We start from the raw sequence: 16,121 nt of genomic DNA, 5'->3' as shown, positions 1-16,121 counted from the left end.
ACAAAGTCAGAAGCAAAGTAGAAGCAGAATAAGTCAAAGAAAAAGCACTTCTCCACCTCACACACACACACACACACACACACACACACACACACACACACACACACCCTACGATGACTTGGGTAATATTTTATTTACTCATTAATCTTCAAAACTATTTTTCATAATAAATTTCCACTTTATGTTCATCAAAGAACCGTAACAATAAAAATAAAAGTAAATACTGTAGAAAAATTGTACATATAGAAAATAATAACATGGTCAATGAACACCTAGTATACGTGGAGGCCCACTCGGGGGGGAGAAGCGCCTCCGCCGTCGGATGGCAACACAAACAGAGCGAGAAAGAGATATAGAGAGGAGGAGGAGGAGGAGGAGGAGGAGGAGAAGGAGGAATACCAGAGAAACATCGTAGAGGAGGGGTCAGGATGGAGAAGATCATGTGGACGCTATCATCCCACACGGTTTTTTTTGTCCTGCCAGCATGCATCGGATGTACATGGCGTGGAAGAACTGGAGCAGAGCTGGCCGACCTCATGGCACCCTTATATCATATATGTGTAAAAAAACTCAACAAAACTAGGAAAAAAACACACACGCCTGTCCCGAGTGAGTCAACCCAAGGTGTCGTAAAAAGTCCACTTCGGAATTAGCATCGCTCTTAAACTGTTAACCCCGCCCCCTACGCCACAGGCATGCGACACACACTCAATTCCGACTGGCGCCAATTTCAAAGAATGCATCTACGATGGCGTCCCCTGTGGAGATCTCTGGCCCCGGGTATAAATCACTCAGAGTAAGATAAGTCACGTGCAATGAGAAACAAGCCCAAGCCCCGCCCCCGTCCCTGGGAGAGTCGATACAGTCTCCGCCAATCATCCATCATCGAAACAGGTCCTGGCGTGTCTCGCTTACCATACGTGTTGGGTTTAGTGGGACATCACGGGTGTCTGTAGGTAGCATCTCTAGTCTCAGGTATCCCTTCCAGGGAAAACCTCCTGGAGTCATGGCGGGAACAAAGCATCATCATCATCACCTTCTTCATCATCATCATCATCATCATCACGGAGGCCCTGCCCGCTCCACGGTCCTCCAGTGGCTATGTGGCTGCACCCTGATTTCCCGTCCCCTTCCTGCACTGTGCTTGTTTCTTTCCTTGATGGAGAATAGTTCCATTTCTTCTTCCCTTGTCTGCACACAGGAAGGCCAAGAAAAGCTCAGAGAAGAAGAAGAAGACACTTTAGGGCTGCTCGTCGTGTTGCTGCAACATTTTTTTTGGTGCTCTGCTCTCCAGCTACACACACACACACACACACACACACACACACACACACACACACACACACACACACTCCGGTATATGATGCGTGTTTTATGTAAATATCAGCGGTGCTTTCATCGTCAGCGGTGGACTCGATGCATGTGCTCTGGGAACGTATTTAGGTTGTCTTCAATCCCGCCAGGAGCGTTGAAAATGAGAGGAAAGCCAAAGAAGATCTCAGATCTCAGATCTCAGCTGGGTTTGTCTGCTTTCCCAATATGGCGGAACTTGAATGTTACTCTCCTTTTCCATTCAGAGTCAACTCACGCAATGGAACGCTGGCATTTTTCCTCAAGTGTGTGGGGGCCGCTCTTCGTTTGGAATGATCTTCATGGTTCATAAAGGGAGCCTTCCTCCAGGCTCCGTTCATCGGTACATTTTATACAATAAGGGTCCCTTTTAGGCCAGTTTGTGTGCGTGTGCGTGCGTGTGTGTGTTTGTGCTTGAACGTGTGTGTGATTGCTGTAGAGAAAAACATAAAGGTCAGCATGTTCTTGTCCATGTGTGTATGCTCTTTTGAGAATATAGCTATTTATGTACATAGAGCCTTTGAATATATAAAGGTGTATGCATCCATCCCTCAGACGTAGTACTCCTTGTCCTTGTTCTTCTTGTTCTTGGAGATCTTGGTGATGCCCAGCGGCTTGTCCTTGGCGCTGCCGTTGGGCTGCGTGGCCGAGTTGCTGATGTAGTTGCGGCTCTCGTCCACGTGGTACGAGCCCTCGTCGCGGTTGCGATACTTGTACATGGCGTAGAGCAGGATGAGGATGCAGAGCGCCGCCGCCGCCACGATGCCCACCACCATGCCCGTTGTGCTGCTGCTCTCGCGCACCACCTCCGACGGGCCGGGGAACACCTTCACCTCCGGCAGGGGGGGGCGGGCTGGGGGAGGGGGAGACATCGAAACTGGCGTGACATTTTTATCATGCATACGTGTATGACAACATGATACATGATGGCGTGCTATGCTAACACGTAGAGACCACCCCCCATTTTTGAACAGGCTGAAGCAGCACCGGCAGCAGTTTGCTAGTTTGGATCCTTGTTGAGTATGACGTGTCCGTGATCTGACTGGAATCTTTCCATGGTGTCCCAACTGTGAAAGAACTAACAGAAGCAGTACCGACAGCAGTTTGCTAGTTTGGATCCTGCTTGTTGAGCGGGCACCAATGAAAGGAAGAAGAGGGTGAAGAAAAAAGGGGAGGATTGGGGAAGGATAAATGAGGAGGACGTGAGCGTGGATGTGGGGGTGTCAGGTGAAGCCTGAAGGTAGGACGTGAGCGTGGATGTGGGGGTGTCAGGTGAAGCCTGAAGGTAGGACGTGAGCGTGGATGTGGGGGTGTCAGGTGAAGCCTGAAGGTAGGAAGGTAGGACGTGAGCGTGGATGTGGGGGTGTCAGGTGAAGCCTGAAGGTAGGAAGGTAGGACGTGAGCGTGGATGTGGGGGTGTCAGGTGAAGCCTGAAGGTAGGAAGGTAGGACGTGAGCGTGGATGTGGGGGTGTCAGGTGAAGCCTGAAGGTAGGAAGGTAGGACGTGAGCGTGGATGTGGGGGTGTCAGGTGAAGCCTGAAGGTAGGAAGGTAGGACGTGAGCGTGGATGTGGGGGTGTCAGGTGAAGCCTGAAGGTAGGAAGGTAGGACGTGAGCGTGGATGTGGGGGTGTCAGGTGAGGCCTGAAGGTAGGACGTGAGCGTGGATGTGGGGGTGTCAGGTCAAGCCTGAAGGTAGGAAGGTAGGACGTGAGCGTGGATGTGGGGGTGTCAGGTAAAGCCTGAAGGTAGGACGTGAGCGTGGATGTGGGGGTGTCAGGTGAAGCCTGAAGGTAGGACGTGAGCGTGGATGTGGGGGTGTCAGGTAAAGCCTGAAGGTAGGAAGGTAGGACGTGAGCGTGGATGTGGGGGTGTCAGGTGAGGCCTGAAGGTAGGACGTGAGCGTGGATGTGGGGGTGTCAGGTCAAGCCTGAAGGTAGGAAGGTAGGACGTGAGCGTGGATGTGGGGGTGTCAGGTAAAGCCTGAAGGTAGGACGTGAGCGTGGATGTGGGGGTGTCAGGTGAAGCCTGAAGGTAGGACGTGAGCGTGGATGTGGGGGTGTCAGGTGAGGCCTGAAGGTAGGAAGGTAGGACGTGAGCGTGGATGTGGGGGTGTCAGGTGAGGCCTGAAGGTAGGAAGGTAGGACGTGAGCGTGGATGTGGGGGTGTCAGGTGAGGCCTGAAGGTAGGAAGGTAGGAAGTGAGCGTGGATGTGGGGGTGTCAGGTGAAGCCTGAAGGTAGGACGTGAGCGTGGATGTGGGGGTGTCGGGTAAAGCCTGAAGGTAGGAAGGTAGGACGTGAGCGTGGAAGGTGAAGCCTGAAGGTAGGAAGGTAGGACGTGAGCGTGGAAGGTGAAGCCTGAAGGTAGGAAGGTAGGACGTGAGCGTGGAAGGTGAAGCCTGAAGGTAGGAAGGTAGGACGTGAGCGTGGAAGGTGAAGCCTGAAGGTAGGAAGGTAGGACGTGAGCGTGGAAGGTGAAGCCTGAAGGTAGGAAAGCAGGCAATGAATAATTCATGGTGGTGAGCCACAAAGCCACGAAGAAGAAGAAACGGAGCGGGAGTGAAGGACACGTGTGAAGCAGCTCGGCGACGTGAAAATGGGAAGATTTGAAACAGGAGGGGCTCACCTGAGCTGGGGTCGCAGGGGTCGATGTCTTCATCGTCACTCGGACACTCGGCGGACGCCACCAGGATGTCGTCGGCCGACTGCAGGGAGAGGACACAAGATGAGGAGGGCCAAAAGCTGCAGTTGGTTATTATCTCATACGCGCTCCTTCCTCTCGTCATGGTTTATTGCTGCCGGGTGCCGAGGATGCCGGGTGCTGATGAGACCAGCAGAAACGCACCCCAACGTTTAATATGCCCCCCCCCCCAAGTGACATGGCCTGTAGCCCGCTTAGCGTTCAACCTTTGACCTACATTGACCTGGCCAGCGTGTCTGGAAACGCTCTTTACCGCCCCCCCCCCTTTTCCACATGTGCAGCCCTGCTCCTGTTGCCATGGTAACGCTAAGACCAAGCTGCTGAAAATGACAGGGCCAATAAAAATAAGGGACTTTTCTCATGGGGTGTGTGTAGGGTTTTTATACCGCTAAACATGCTGGGAATATTCATCACCTACTGTTAAATGCTTTGGCGGGAGGGGGGTGTGTGCGTGTGTGTGCGTGTGTGTGCTTGTGTGTGTGTGTGCGTGTGTGTGTGTGTGTGCGCGTGCGCGTGTGTGCACAGCAGGCGCTCTGTGCCCAAATGAAAATTGGATTGTGATGCATTGCAGTAGATGCTGGCCAGGATGAGGCAGAGTCCCAGCCGTACAACATAAGAGCTTCTTTTTCTTTCCACCAACACCCGAGTGGTCGAACGCCAGACGACAGGCGTTAAGGCGTGTCTTGTGGTGCGTTCACAAGCATCATATTTATTCATATCTTGTCCTTGAAACGTGAAATATGAGCCTATCGACGCGCCGCTATTTTCCCAATCAGTTGTTCCCGCTGAGATGACAAATGCCGCGTGGGAGACTTTGGCCCCAGGATTCCAACCCAGGCCATACGGATCTGCTGCCGGCAGGAAGCGTCCGACAGCCACAGGAGCTTCCATTGATTTGGACGCACCTTGGCCAGACAATGGAGAGTCAATGCCCGTATGCTTAATAGGGAAGCACACACACACACACACACACACGCACACACACACACACACACACACACACACACGCACACACACACACGCTAAATGGGGTCCTCCCATTTGTTATGTCACCCTGTCAGCTGACCTGACCGGGGGGGTATCGACATACCGTACACGGTCGACTGCATTTCTATGTCCACTGTCTACGTTTTCAAATTGTGTCATTCAGTCCATTTTTATTTCATCTACCCACGTATTTATTTTTTAGAGTTTTTTTATTGGCTATTTATTGGTTATTTTCGATGCCGCTTATCCCACAAGGGTTGCGGGGTATGCTGGAGCCTATCCCGGCTAACTTCGGGCAACTGCAAAGTTCCTACATGGAACTTGTTAAGCATGTCTGAAATCAAAATTATCATTATTATTGTAAATAATGATTAGTTTAATAACCAATGAATTAGTCAATCATTTTTTCCATTAATCGATCAATAAAATTGAAAACAAAACAAACATCGAACTGACTGAGCGAATAAGAGCACAAATATGAGGTAGCCGCTTGAATATTATGTTCATAAAATCAAGTTAACTAACAACAAATTGAAAATGTCCGTCAATAAAAATAGACAATTATTGGCGTAATGGCTTAGGTCATAAATGGACCAAATGAATACGATGCAGACTTCCACTTACATCGTGTAAAAGAGGCAAAAATAGCCATCATTCTTTTCCAAAGTTAAAGCGCCTTTGTCTTGGCGAGGACAATATCATAATATGTTATGGATAATAAGAGGATAATATGTCATAACAGGCCTGCTTTCACGAGGGACATTCAGAGGATATTTACATATCAAAATCAAATCCAAAACAATTCATCAATGACAAAAATACTAGCCAATACAATGACTTCCCGGTCAGTGTAAAGTGAGCTTCAAAATAAAAGCATGCCAGTATGAACCCGGGTTCCACCCCAGCTAACCAAACGCGGCCATTTCACTTGGCGCCTGTACCAAAGTGTGGCTGTAGGCGAGGCATACCACTCAATGACTGCAGCAGCTCACATCATACAAAATATGCACAACTCATCCTTGATCCTTGATCCTTGATCCTTGATCGTTGATCGCTGTAAACGCGGATGCAAAGGCTAGTTTGGACTTGGACTATGTCGATGTCCGTCAGCCGGAGGGGCGTGGACTTCAGCTGTACTGATGGATAAAACAAGCCAAGCACCACTACAGCCCATCAAGGATCATTTAGCGAGGAGGGACAACAACTGCGCCCCTCCTTTGCCCCCTGACGCTCCAAGTTAGGGAAGAGGAGAGAAAAAGGAAGAGGAAGCATGCCAAGGATACCTGAGCCGCCGAGCAGTGCCAACGACCGTCCAAGCCTCCCTGACTGCCTAGCTCACACATGGTCCTCACACACTTGTGTCCTACGCGGGGAGCTCGCTCGCCAGCGGAAATCAAACACACGACAACACACGCGCGGTCCTACAGCGGCCGAACGGGCTCCATGGGTCCGGCAGGGAAGAGCGGGCGTGAGAAGCGAGCCTTGCCGGAGTTAAGTGACGCCACCAGACGGAGAAGAAAGAAGTGATGCTCTACTACTGCAGATGGTGAGATAGATCATACAGACGCCTGCATTAACAGCCTATCATGGAGAGGGGGGGGGGGCGCTCGGGAGGAGGAGGAGGAAGAGGAGGCAGAGGAGGGGGCGATGGATGTAAAAAAGAAAAAAAAAGAAAAAACCAAACAAACATGCAAACGTGAAAAGTAAGCAAGGGAGAAAGTATCTCTGGAAGAGGATCAGCTGACTCCCAGCAGCCAATCATCTTGTCCGTCAGTCCTCCCATCCAGCCAGCTTATGATGTCATACGCACGTAGGAATAGGAATGGAGAGGAACAAAGGGACAGCATCAGGACCAAAGCGTGTGACTTCAGCCTCCAGCATCAAGGCTAAAACAGGCGCCTCCTCTCCTCAGCCGGCCTGCATTATTTATTCATGATGAATTATTAATGCCTCTCAAGCCAGGATGGGAAAGAAGGAATGGGAATGGGAATGGGAATAGGAAAAGAAGGAATAGTCTAAGCGTAGACTTGCAGGAGCACACACACACACAAGCGCTCCAGTGATGCAAGCGTGCCGCAATTGTACTCTTCTCAGTCCACCTGCGTGCTCGCATCTGCGTGGGTTACCAGGCAACAAGCATCAGGAGCTTAGCTCCGCCTTCGAGTGTTTGGCTTGACGGGATGCACGCTGCACTGCTGCAGAGGGAATCTAACATGCCTGACCTACTTGTCCAAAGCGCCCGTATCGACTTGCAGCCCATATTTAGCGCTGACGTCGGCGAATGGCAGCGGCAGGAAGAGTTTGCGTACGACTCGGATGCAGAGGTGGAGTGGGTGTGGCCGGATGGATGAGTGACAGCGCTGCCATCCATCCATCCATCCATCCATCCATCTGCCATCCATTATTAATGCTCCCGGCAAGCTGACAGCATTATTTCTAGCCAAAGCTAGTGGCTGGTACACGGAGGACAGATCCTGTCGGAGTCTGCAGGGTGAGGAAGGGAGACGTGCGGCAGTTAGCAGGGCTCGCTATCACCATGGCAACTTGCACGAGTGAGGAAAAGTACATCTTTTTCCAAGCAGCAAGTCACACGTTATTCCCGTTATTCCACAGCGTCGCACCGCACACTCAAAGAGCTGGACAGCGAGTTAGTGCAGCTGATGATGATGATGATGATGATGATGATGATATTTCACCTGATGGCGGGGGGGGGGGGTAGTTGGCTCATTTTGGTTTGGCTGGTCTCTGTTCAAATGTGAGTGTAATGTTAACACTGTAGACAAGCCCCCCCCCCCTCCATGAACAAAGAAGGCGCCTTCCAGTAAGAGAAAATAGACCTGTCATCTGACTGAGCAATGATTGACAGCACTCGACATCCCACCAATCAGGTGTGCTCTTGCAGAGCAGGAGAAGGTGGGATGAAGCATCCGCCCATGGAAGGCTTCAGAAGCTTCAGAAGCTTCAACTGAGGTGGCTGAGGTTACAATCTTTGGATGATGAACATTTCTTTATTTATTTCATCTTGAAGCTTTTATTAATGGATATTTATTTATTTATTTATCTCACTTTGACATTTTTTTTTCTTAGTTAAATTCTTTTTTTGGGTGATTTTCTGGAATTTATTTCAAGAAAATTGTAGTTTAATATTTAATTGTTTCAGGCCAAAATGTCTAATCTCATATTTATTTATTTATTTATTTCAGGTGGATTTTTTAAATGTCATATTTACTTATTTATTCATTTGAGGTTGAAATTTGGTTTTATGTCGTATTTATTTCAGGTGGATTGTTTTTATATCATACTTCCTTATTTGTCTTTTATGTTTTCATTCTATTTGCCTCATAGTCAACCAAGGGAATCTACACTTGGAGGCCATTGGCGGGGGGGGGGGGCCCATTTGGTCAGGGGTGGCCCCGACTGTAGATCACTGGTTGCTATGCTATGCTAGTGCTGTTAAACACTGTAGGGGAATTTCATCACGTGCACACACGTGCACACACGCTGTTCAGTTCCAAATGTGAACATTTGAAATAGATCAGGTTGTCATATTTGTAAAAAAAAAAGTCCGTAGATAGAACTACTGGTACATGACGGACATTCCCGCCAGGAAGCGATGGACGCCAACGAGGGAAGGACAGGCGAAGCAGGCGTAGCATACAGAAATCCAACTGACCTGCTGGGTGGCGCCCTGCTTCCTGTTGGTGGCCGTGGTGGTTGTGATGTCGCTGATGGACGGGGCGGAGTCAGAGCGGTTGCCCCCGGCGGCGGCGCTGGACTGCGGCGTGATGGAGGAGGACGGCATGTCGCCCACCAGCCGAGCGCTGCCGTGCACCCTGATGTGCGGGTGGCCCTCGGCAGCCATGTTGAGGATGCGTAGGCCATTGTAGTAGAGGCCCGAGAGCTGGCCTTGGAACATGGCGGCGCCCAGGTCGCGCCCGCCCACGCGGACTGTGGTCTGGCTGTTGAAGATGGTCAGCTGGCGACCTGCGCGGGCATGCACGCCAAACACACACCCATCGCACACGCACACGCACACGCGCACACACACGCCAGGGAGGAAGGTGGACACACGCACACGCACACGCACACGCGCACACACACACCAGGGAGGAAGGTGGACACACGCACACGCACACGCACACGCGCACACACACACCAGGGAGGAAGGTGGACACACGCACACACACACACACAGAAGAGAGAGTTTGAGTGTTACACAATCCAGCACCCCCGAGCCATGGTGAGACCATGGATAGATCAAGCATGGCAGAGCAAAACACAAGCTGTGGAGAACCGTGGAGAGGCTGACACTCAGAGACATGAGAGGGAGGAGGAAGAGGAGCAGAGAAGAGGAGAGGAGGAGAGGTGTGGAAGGGCGTGAAGAGACGGAGGAGGAGGAGGAGGAGGAAGATGCAGCAGATGAGAGGAGTCAGAGAGGGGCCGCCGAGTAGACGGGGCTGACAGATGGTTGCTATGGCGATGGCGGTGCGGCACAGTCATCGGAAGGAGCGACAGACAGGCAGACAGATGATGACAGAGATGTGGAGGAGGAGGAGGAGGAGCCTGCTAACAGCCCTGAGATAGATAGCATGCACAGGTGCTAAGCTAGCACTGTTAAAGGGACCAGAGGCTAATTTCATTTAAGGAGCTCTGCTTACGTTTAGGACCTTTCTTTTTTTTTTTTTTTACATATAGCATGACTGGACTTTAATTTGACGACACCATTTGCTAATAACACACAGACATTATTAATCAAGCATGTTTTATCAGCACTCCTCTGCTAGTCCCGATTTATTCCCATTTAAATGTCTCCATCGTCCCTTTAACCTGACATTAAAGATCAGATACACACTAGCAAGCTCACAGGCACTACAGCTGACCCAACTTTTAATACTTAGTTACGGATTTAGAATTTTAGATGTTAGTTGATGGTGCACAAGAGAATATCCTCCACTGACTTCCTATTGAATCTTTTTAAGCTGAAACTTTTAAGGAATTTTAATCAGGGTTTTTACCTTTGTCGAGTAGCCAATCGTCAACTACTCGACCGAGCCGATAGGGGATTCGCTGTCTGGCGATGGCCAGGCGCTCGTTATCAATGTTGCCTTTAATTTAGAGATGAAAACACAGTAGTAATTACGCATCATCCAAACGTGGTACAGGAGCTGGATACAAAAAGAACAGCAATGAAAAGAAAGTAATGGTCTGCTCATTGAATAGCATCATTAGCACAAATAGCTGCACGTGCTGGAGGACAGGAGGGATTGGCCGACCACGTGAGCGGACTCTTACTCTCTGTTCATTGGCTTTAATTTAAAGAGACATTTCAGGGGTTAACATCTGCAAGAGCACAGGGAAATAATGTTACAGCTGCCACATACTGTATGGGTTTATTGCTACATACAGGAAGAAGCCTCACACACACCTCACAACAACTAGCATTTAGCATTTAGCATTTAGCATTTGGCAGTTGTGTTAAAGACGACTAACCTGAGCTTACCACTTTAAATGGAATAGAACAGAAGAAAAGGAAAACAAAATCGACAACATTATTTGTCCCTAGCTAGTTAAACAGACTATTGATTTGTTCCTCCAAATGCACCAACTCTTATTATTGTCTTTTATGATGAGAACCAACACTGAATTAAAGACACTAGATTGAACACTATTTAACATGGCTGAGCAGAACATGGCTGTCATGTCTAGCATACAAGATGGCTCATTTTATGGTTGAACAAGTTTCCTGTCAGACAACATTTCATAGACACCATTGTTTTCCATCGAGCATCACATGGAACACAGCCGCTAGTGGATTGCTCATCTGGGACGCTAAGGGGTGGTTAGCGGCGCCCCTGGCGGGTCTTAGTGTGTGCTGTTGGCAGGATTTGGCCGGGGGCCTACCTAAGGGGTAGCGCTCGATGACGGGCAGGTCGTCCAGCTGGAGGGTGGCATTGCCCCCGCTGCGGGTGAAGCGGATAATATGGTACTTCCCGTCGTTGACAAACTTGGAGCTCTCCTCGATGTTGATGTCGTCCGTGCCCACATTGAACACCACTCTGATGTTGCCTTTGTCCTGAGGGAGCGCACGTACGGACACACACGTTACGGGGGCAGCTCCCCCCCCCCGCGGGCTCCGAGGGTGGCACTTACTATCTGCAGCTGAAGGTAGTCTCCCAGGCCCGATGCGCTGTCCACGCGCAGGAGGATGGCGTGCTTCTGCTGGGTGCTGAAGCCCAGGGCCAGCCGGTCCGCCCGGGTGCTGGGGCGCTCATTCGGGGGCCAGGTGTAGGTCACCATGCCGCCGTCCCGCCCGAAGATGTACGTCGTCCCAGCTGCCGTCAGGAAATCAAGAAAATGGCATTTGTCCCGAACCCGTTCAAGCCCACGGCTCTCCGCTTGGCTGACTCGCCGCAACTTACTTTGCACTGAACACTGAGTCACCTTTTAGACCATAGCTATATGTCTCCCTGCTCTATGCTATACGCTATACGTAATATGCTATACGCAGATGAGCCATGATGATGAACTCAACCATGGTTCACCTCAATAACTTCAGCCCATTTGGACCTGAAGGCTCCCATGGTTCATGGAGAGGAGCCTCTTGGGTCCCATTTGGAGTCAACAAGAAGAGCAGCAATAAGACCAATCAGGATTTGGTTGACTTTGAGCAGGAAAGTCCAAAGTGCGGCCTGGGGGCCACATGTGGCTGTTTTTTATTTGCCTGTGGTACATTCTAAAAATAGAACCTAAAAACTAAATAAATAATAAATAATAAAAAAAGAAAAATCTGCATTATCATCTTAATATGAATATGAATCTAGCGAGAAAACGTTTTTCACAAAACAACCACAAAATGATGTTATGAGGAAAAATATGATATTAGTAAGATAACGTTGAAATATTTGAAGGGTTAATAAGAGAGCATCTGAGCTTGGAGGAAAATAGTCCAACTTCAGGCCGAGGTTTCCACAGCGCCCTCACATGGCGGTTTGCTAGAAATGCAGTATCGTGTATGAAACCACAAAGCGCTGCATTGTAGCCCCAATAAGGGCAATAATTCCCCACATGCATATTGTTCTTCTCTGGTTTGCCATGCCCCCCCCCCCCCCCCAAACCATCAGAGGATGCAAAGGGCGGCTCACCGTCGTTGCACAGCGGCCCAGCGTACGAAGTCATGCTGCAGTCGCAGGTGAAGCCCTCCCACTGCTGCAGGCAAACCCCCTGATTGGAGCAGGAGTCCTCCTGGCAGGTGGTGCTGGGGCCTGCATTGAGCACAAGGGGGGTGCACACGTGAGGCTGTGCGGTGTCAAAGGTTAGAAACCAAGCTGGCGTAGAGGTCCTAAACAGCCGTTAGACCAGGACATGACGGGGAAAAAGGGTCAAATATGGGGGCGCATGCAAGGAGGTGATGCTGGATGGGGGTCAGCAGGAGGAGTTAAACATAAGCGTTATATGTTTAAAGGCCCGCATGGTAACGTTACTTCTCCGCCGCCGTTCTCTTCCTGCCTCATGCTGCAGCTTCCTGTCCCGCGGCGAGGCACGGGGGGGTGAAATGGCGAGGCTGGGAGTCAGCAGGAGGGAGGTTAGAAGACATGCTGCTCGGTGGTGGAGCTGTGGTCATCTCAGGACAAGCTGTGGTTGATGCCACGACTGTGATGGTCTCACGAGAGGACAGGTCACCTCTGACCTTTGACTCTGGATCACTGGGATCCACACAAGACTGGACACCACTGGGTAGTTTCCACGCTAGCATATACGTATGTGTATATATATATATGTATATGTACTATATATACACGCACACACGCTCACACGGTGCATACAAAGCCATATACCTTGCAAGTCAGCTTTCATCAATGTAACTTTTGTGGGCCGACCAAGAAAGCAAACAAGCAAAGCAAGTTAGACGGTTAGTCCACGACACGGATGCCAGGCAACTGCTGAGAACACAAAGTGCAGAGAGATGACAAAACGTTACGTCTGGCAACGCAGCAGCCGGGTTAGTGGGTTGGCCTTTGCTAACAGAGAATGGCTCGAATGGGCGGGGGTGGGGGAGGGGGGGGCACCGCTTCAAATCGGAGGGCGTGTTGTCGTCACGCTCACCTTCGCATCCTCGCTCCACTTGTCCCATGGTTGCCAAGGCATCCGCCAAAAGGTCAGGGAGCCGGCCGTTGAGATCCACCGTTGCTAAGCAACCCTGGAATCCTTCCCGGGAGTGGACCAGCTTCGGAAGGTCTCTGTACATCTCTTTGGACACGCCCCCGATGTACAGGTCACCTGTTGCAGATCAACATGAGTGACATCTCTACCGGAAGTACGAAGGTTCAATCAGCTGTGGACCGGATCATCTAACGTTCAACATTAGTTCAACACACGGTGGATCCTGGTCCCGTCACCCCTCAGACGGCAGCCTGCTGACGTGGTTTTCATATTTTCCTATGATATTAGCATGATGTTCTTTCCACTTATCTGCCACCTTGCTACCATTGAGTGTAAAACAACATTAGCCTGGCTAGCACGCATGTGATGACTCTTGTTATGAGGACACCAACAGCTTAGGACTCCACATAGCAAAGGTTGCTTAGAAACGGATGCTCTCATTTCCATCCTCAGCATCCGTGCTTCCCTTCCTCCCAGCCAATCACACGGACACGAGACGAAAAGGTCAAATGTGCGTATTGGCGTGGGAGTGGCCTCACCACGCGTCATGGTTCATTTTAAGTACGCGTGGCAGGCCAGACCAAACCACCACGTGTTCCATCAACCAGATGCTTACCCTTCAGGTCCAGGTTCTTTGCCCCCATGGTTGTCTGAGTGGTGACCTTGGTGTCGATCTTGACCGTGTGAAGGTTGTTGGTGTCTCTGGAAATGTGGACGTTGTGCCAGTGGTTGTCATTCAAGGGGCTGTTGGAGTTGCCCTTGATCAGGTGGGCTCCGTTGCCCAGGTCAGAGATGTAGTGAAGGTAGCTGGAGACACGGAGAAGACCATCAGAGTGGGCCGCCAACAAGAAGTCCAGATGACTCACCCTTTGACCAGCTCAACCACGATGAAGTCGTTCCCGTCCCCTCGGTTGAAGAGGATGAGCCCGTCGGGCGAGGTGGTCTTGAACTGCATGAACAGGTGCATGGAGTAGTACGCCTGCAGCGTGGGCAGCGTGACGAAGCTGGAGCGCGAGCGGAACGTGACGGGGTCGGCCACGATGCTCTTGTAGCCGATGACGGCATTGAGCTCGCAGTAGTCGATGTCGCCGTTCTTACACAGGTCGATGTAGGGCATGCCGTTCAAACCCAGGCCCTGCAGGTGCCCGATGAAGTTGGAGGGCACGGCGGGCATGAAGCGCTTCTCCGTCACAATGCCCGTCTCCACGTTGTGGAACTCCAGCTGCGTGTGGTCGCCCGCCATTTGACCTGGTGGCGGAAGTGCATTTCGGAAAATGAGGGATTAGGAGATGAGGGAATGAGGGAGATAAACACGCTCAGCCGAGCCCCGCCCCCTCGTCTTATCTTGTCAATCGTATATCTGGAAATGACGCAAGACATAACCTATAGCGGACATATTCAAACGTCACCCTTCAATATTACTCCTACTTTGTCAGCAAATATTTATATCATCATACTTTCCCCTTTAAAATATAGATCATATTTGGAATCGTATCGTCACCTGGCAAAGTGGATTTGGATCAAATTATCAATAAACCCAAAGAAAAATCCACTTTACTTGAAATTGGACCTGGATATTAACATTGTTGAAAATATACTGTAGTATTTAATACTTTGCACCGGAGGAGCAAACAGTTCATAGACAAATGATCAAATGTCCATTAATAATACACAGCATTTATTAATAACGACTAACTATAATAATACACAGCATTTATTAATAACTACTAACTATAATAATACACAGCATTTATGTATTAATAACTACTAACTATAATAATACACAGCATTTATTAATAACTACTAACTATAATAATACACAGCATTTATGTATTAATAACTACTAACTATAATAATACACAGCATTTATTAATAACTACTAACTATAACAATACACAGCATTTATTAATAACTACTAACTATAACAATACACAGCATTTATTAATAACTACTAACTATAAGAATACACAGCATTTATTAATAACGACTAACTATAACAATACACAGCATTTATGTATTAATAACTACTAACTATAACAATACACAGCATTTATTAATAACTACTAACTATAATAATACACAGCATTTATTAATAACGACTAACTATAACAATACACAGCATTTATTAATAACCACTAACTATAACAATACACAGCATTTATTAATAACTACTAACTATAACAATGCACAGCATTTATTAATAACTACTAACTATAAGAATACACAGCATTTATTAATAACGACTAACCAATCGGTGGTTACCTTCAACGGGCTGCAGGTCGTCCACGGTGAGCTTGAGGCTCTTGCCACGCCGGACCACCCTCACCGTGTGCCACTCATTATCATTGAGACCCGAGCCCGCAAAGATGGTCTCTGGGCCTTTACCTACACATAGTCCAGAGCACCGTTACCACAGCACACACACGCCACATGCACAGAGACAGAAGAAGAAGAAGAAGACGTAGCCAGGTAGGTTTAGTTGATGAAAGTGTCTGTTTAGGGTGGGGGGGTGGGGGGGGTGGGTAGAAGAAGGAAGGAACCATACATAACCTGGGGGAGGCAACCAGACAGATGCCTGAACACAAATGGATGAGTCAATGTGGCTCCTGTATACACGACATACATCACACCCTACGTGACCACGCCACACGACCACTTCTGGTGCACTTGTGGTGCACTTGTGGTGCACTTGTGGTGCACTTGTGGTGCACTTGTGGTGCACTTGTGGTGCACTTGTGGTGCACTTGTGGTGCACTTGTGGTGCACTTCCGCACCCAAACCTCACGGTGGCACTATACACACGGCAAATCAAAGGGAGCTCTCCGAGGTGCTGATGTCTTCCTCCGCCTGCATACCAGCAGCTCACAATTCCCACACAGTCCACTGCACATTTGACAGCCAGAAGCCACGCCGTCCCCGCCCGC

At 49.5% G+C, this 16,121-nt stretch overlaps 1 protein-coding gene across 15 annotated transcripts in view; it reads right to left on the bottom strand.

Moving 5' to 3' along the window:
• Nucleotides 1-114: 114 nt before the first annotated feature.
• nrxn1a (neurexin 1a) overlaps nt 115-16,121 on the bottom strand; it is a 56,599-nt gene continuing 40,592 nt past the window's right edge. For 5 of the 15 annotated variants that reach the window (XM_058062458.1, XM_058062462.1, XM_058062460.1 and 2 more), the window contains 12 exons: nt 15,460-15,582; nt 14,064-14,445; nt 13,814-14,004; nt 13,141-13,314; nt 12,873-12,899; nt 12,180-12,299; nt 11,188-11,369; nt 10,939-11,110; nt 10,053-10,142; nt 8,711-9,021; nt 3,976-4,054; nt 115-2,203 (listed from right to left, as the gene is read on the bottom strand). In XM_058062458.1, the coding sequence (XP_057918441.1) occupies nt 1,902-2,203; nt 3,976-4,054; nt 8,711-9,021; nt 10,053-10,142; nt 10,939-11,110; nt 11,188-11,369; nt 12,180-12,299; nt 12,873-12,899; nt 13,141-13,314; nt 13,814-14,004; nt 14,064-14,445; nt 15,460-15,582 (2,153 nt within the window). In that variant the 3' untranslated portion in view covers nt 115-1,901. The remainder of the gene's footprint in view (nt 2,204-3,975; nt 4,055-8,710; nt 9,022-10,052; nt 10,143-10,938; nt 11,111-11,187; nt 11,370-12,179; nt 12,300-12,872; nt 12,900-13,140; nt 13,315-13,813; nt 14,005-14,063; nt 14,446-15,459; nt 15,583-16,121) is intronic. The other 10 variants (XM_058062469.1, XM_058062471.1, XM_058062470.1 and 7 more) reach the window with 3 other exon arrangements.

This window comes from Doryrhamphus excisus, chromosome 22 (genome assembly GCF_030265055.1).
Source record: "Doryrhamphus excisus isolate RoL2022-K1 chromosome 22, RoL_Dexc_1.0, whole genome shotgun sequence".
Lineage (NCBI taxonomy): Eukaryota > Metazoa > Chordata > Actinopteri > Syngnathiformes > Syngnathidae > Doryrhamphus > Doryrhamphus excisus.
This window is presented reverse-complemented; position numbering and strand designations above follow the sequence as displayed.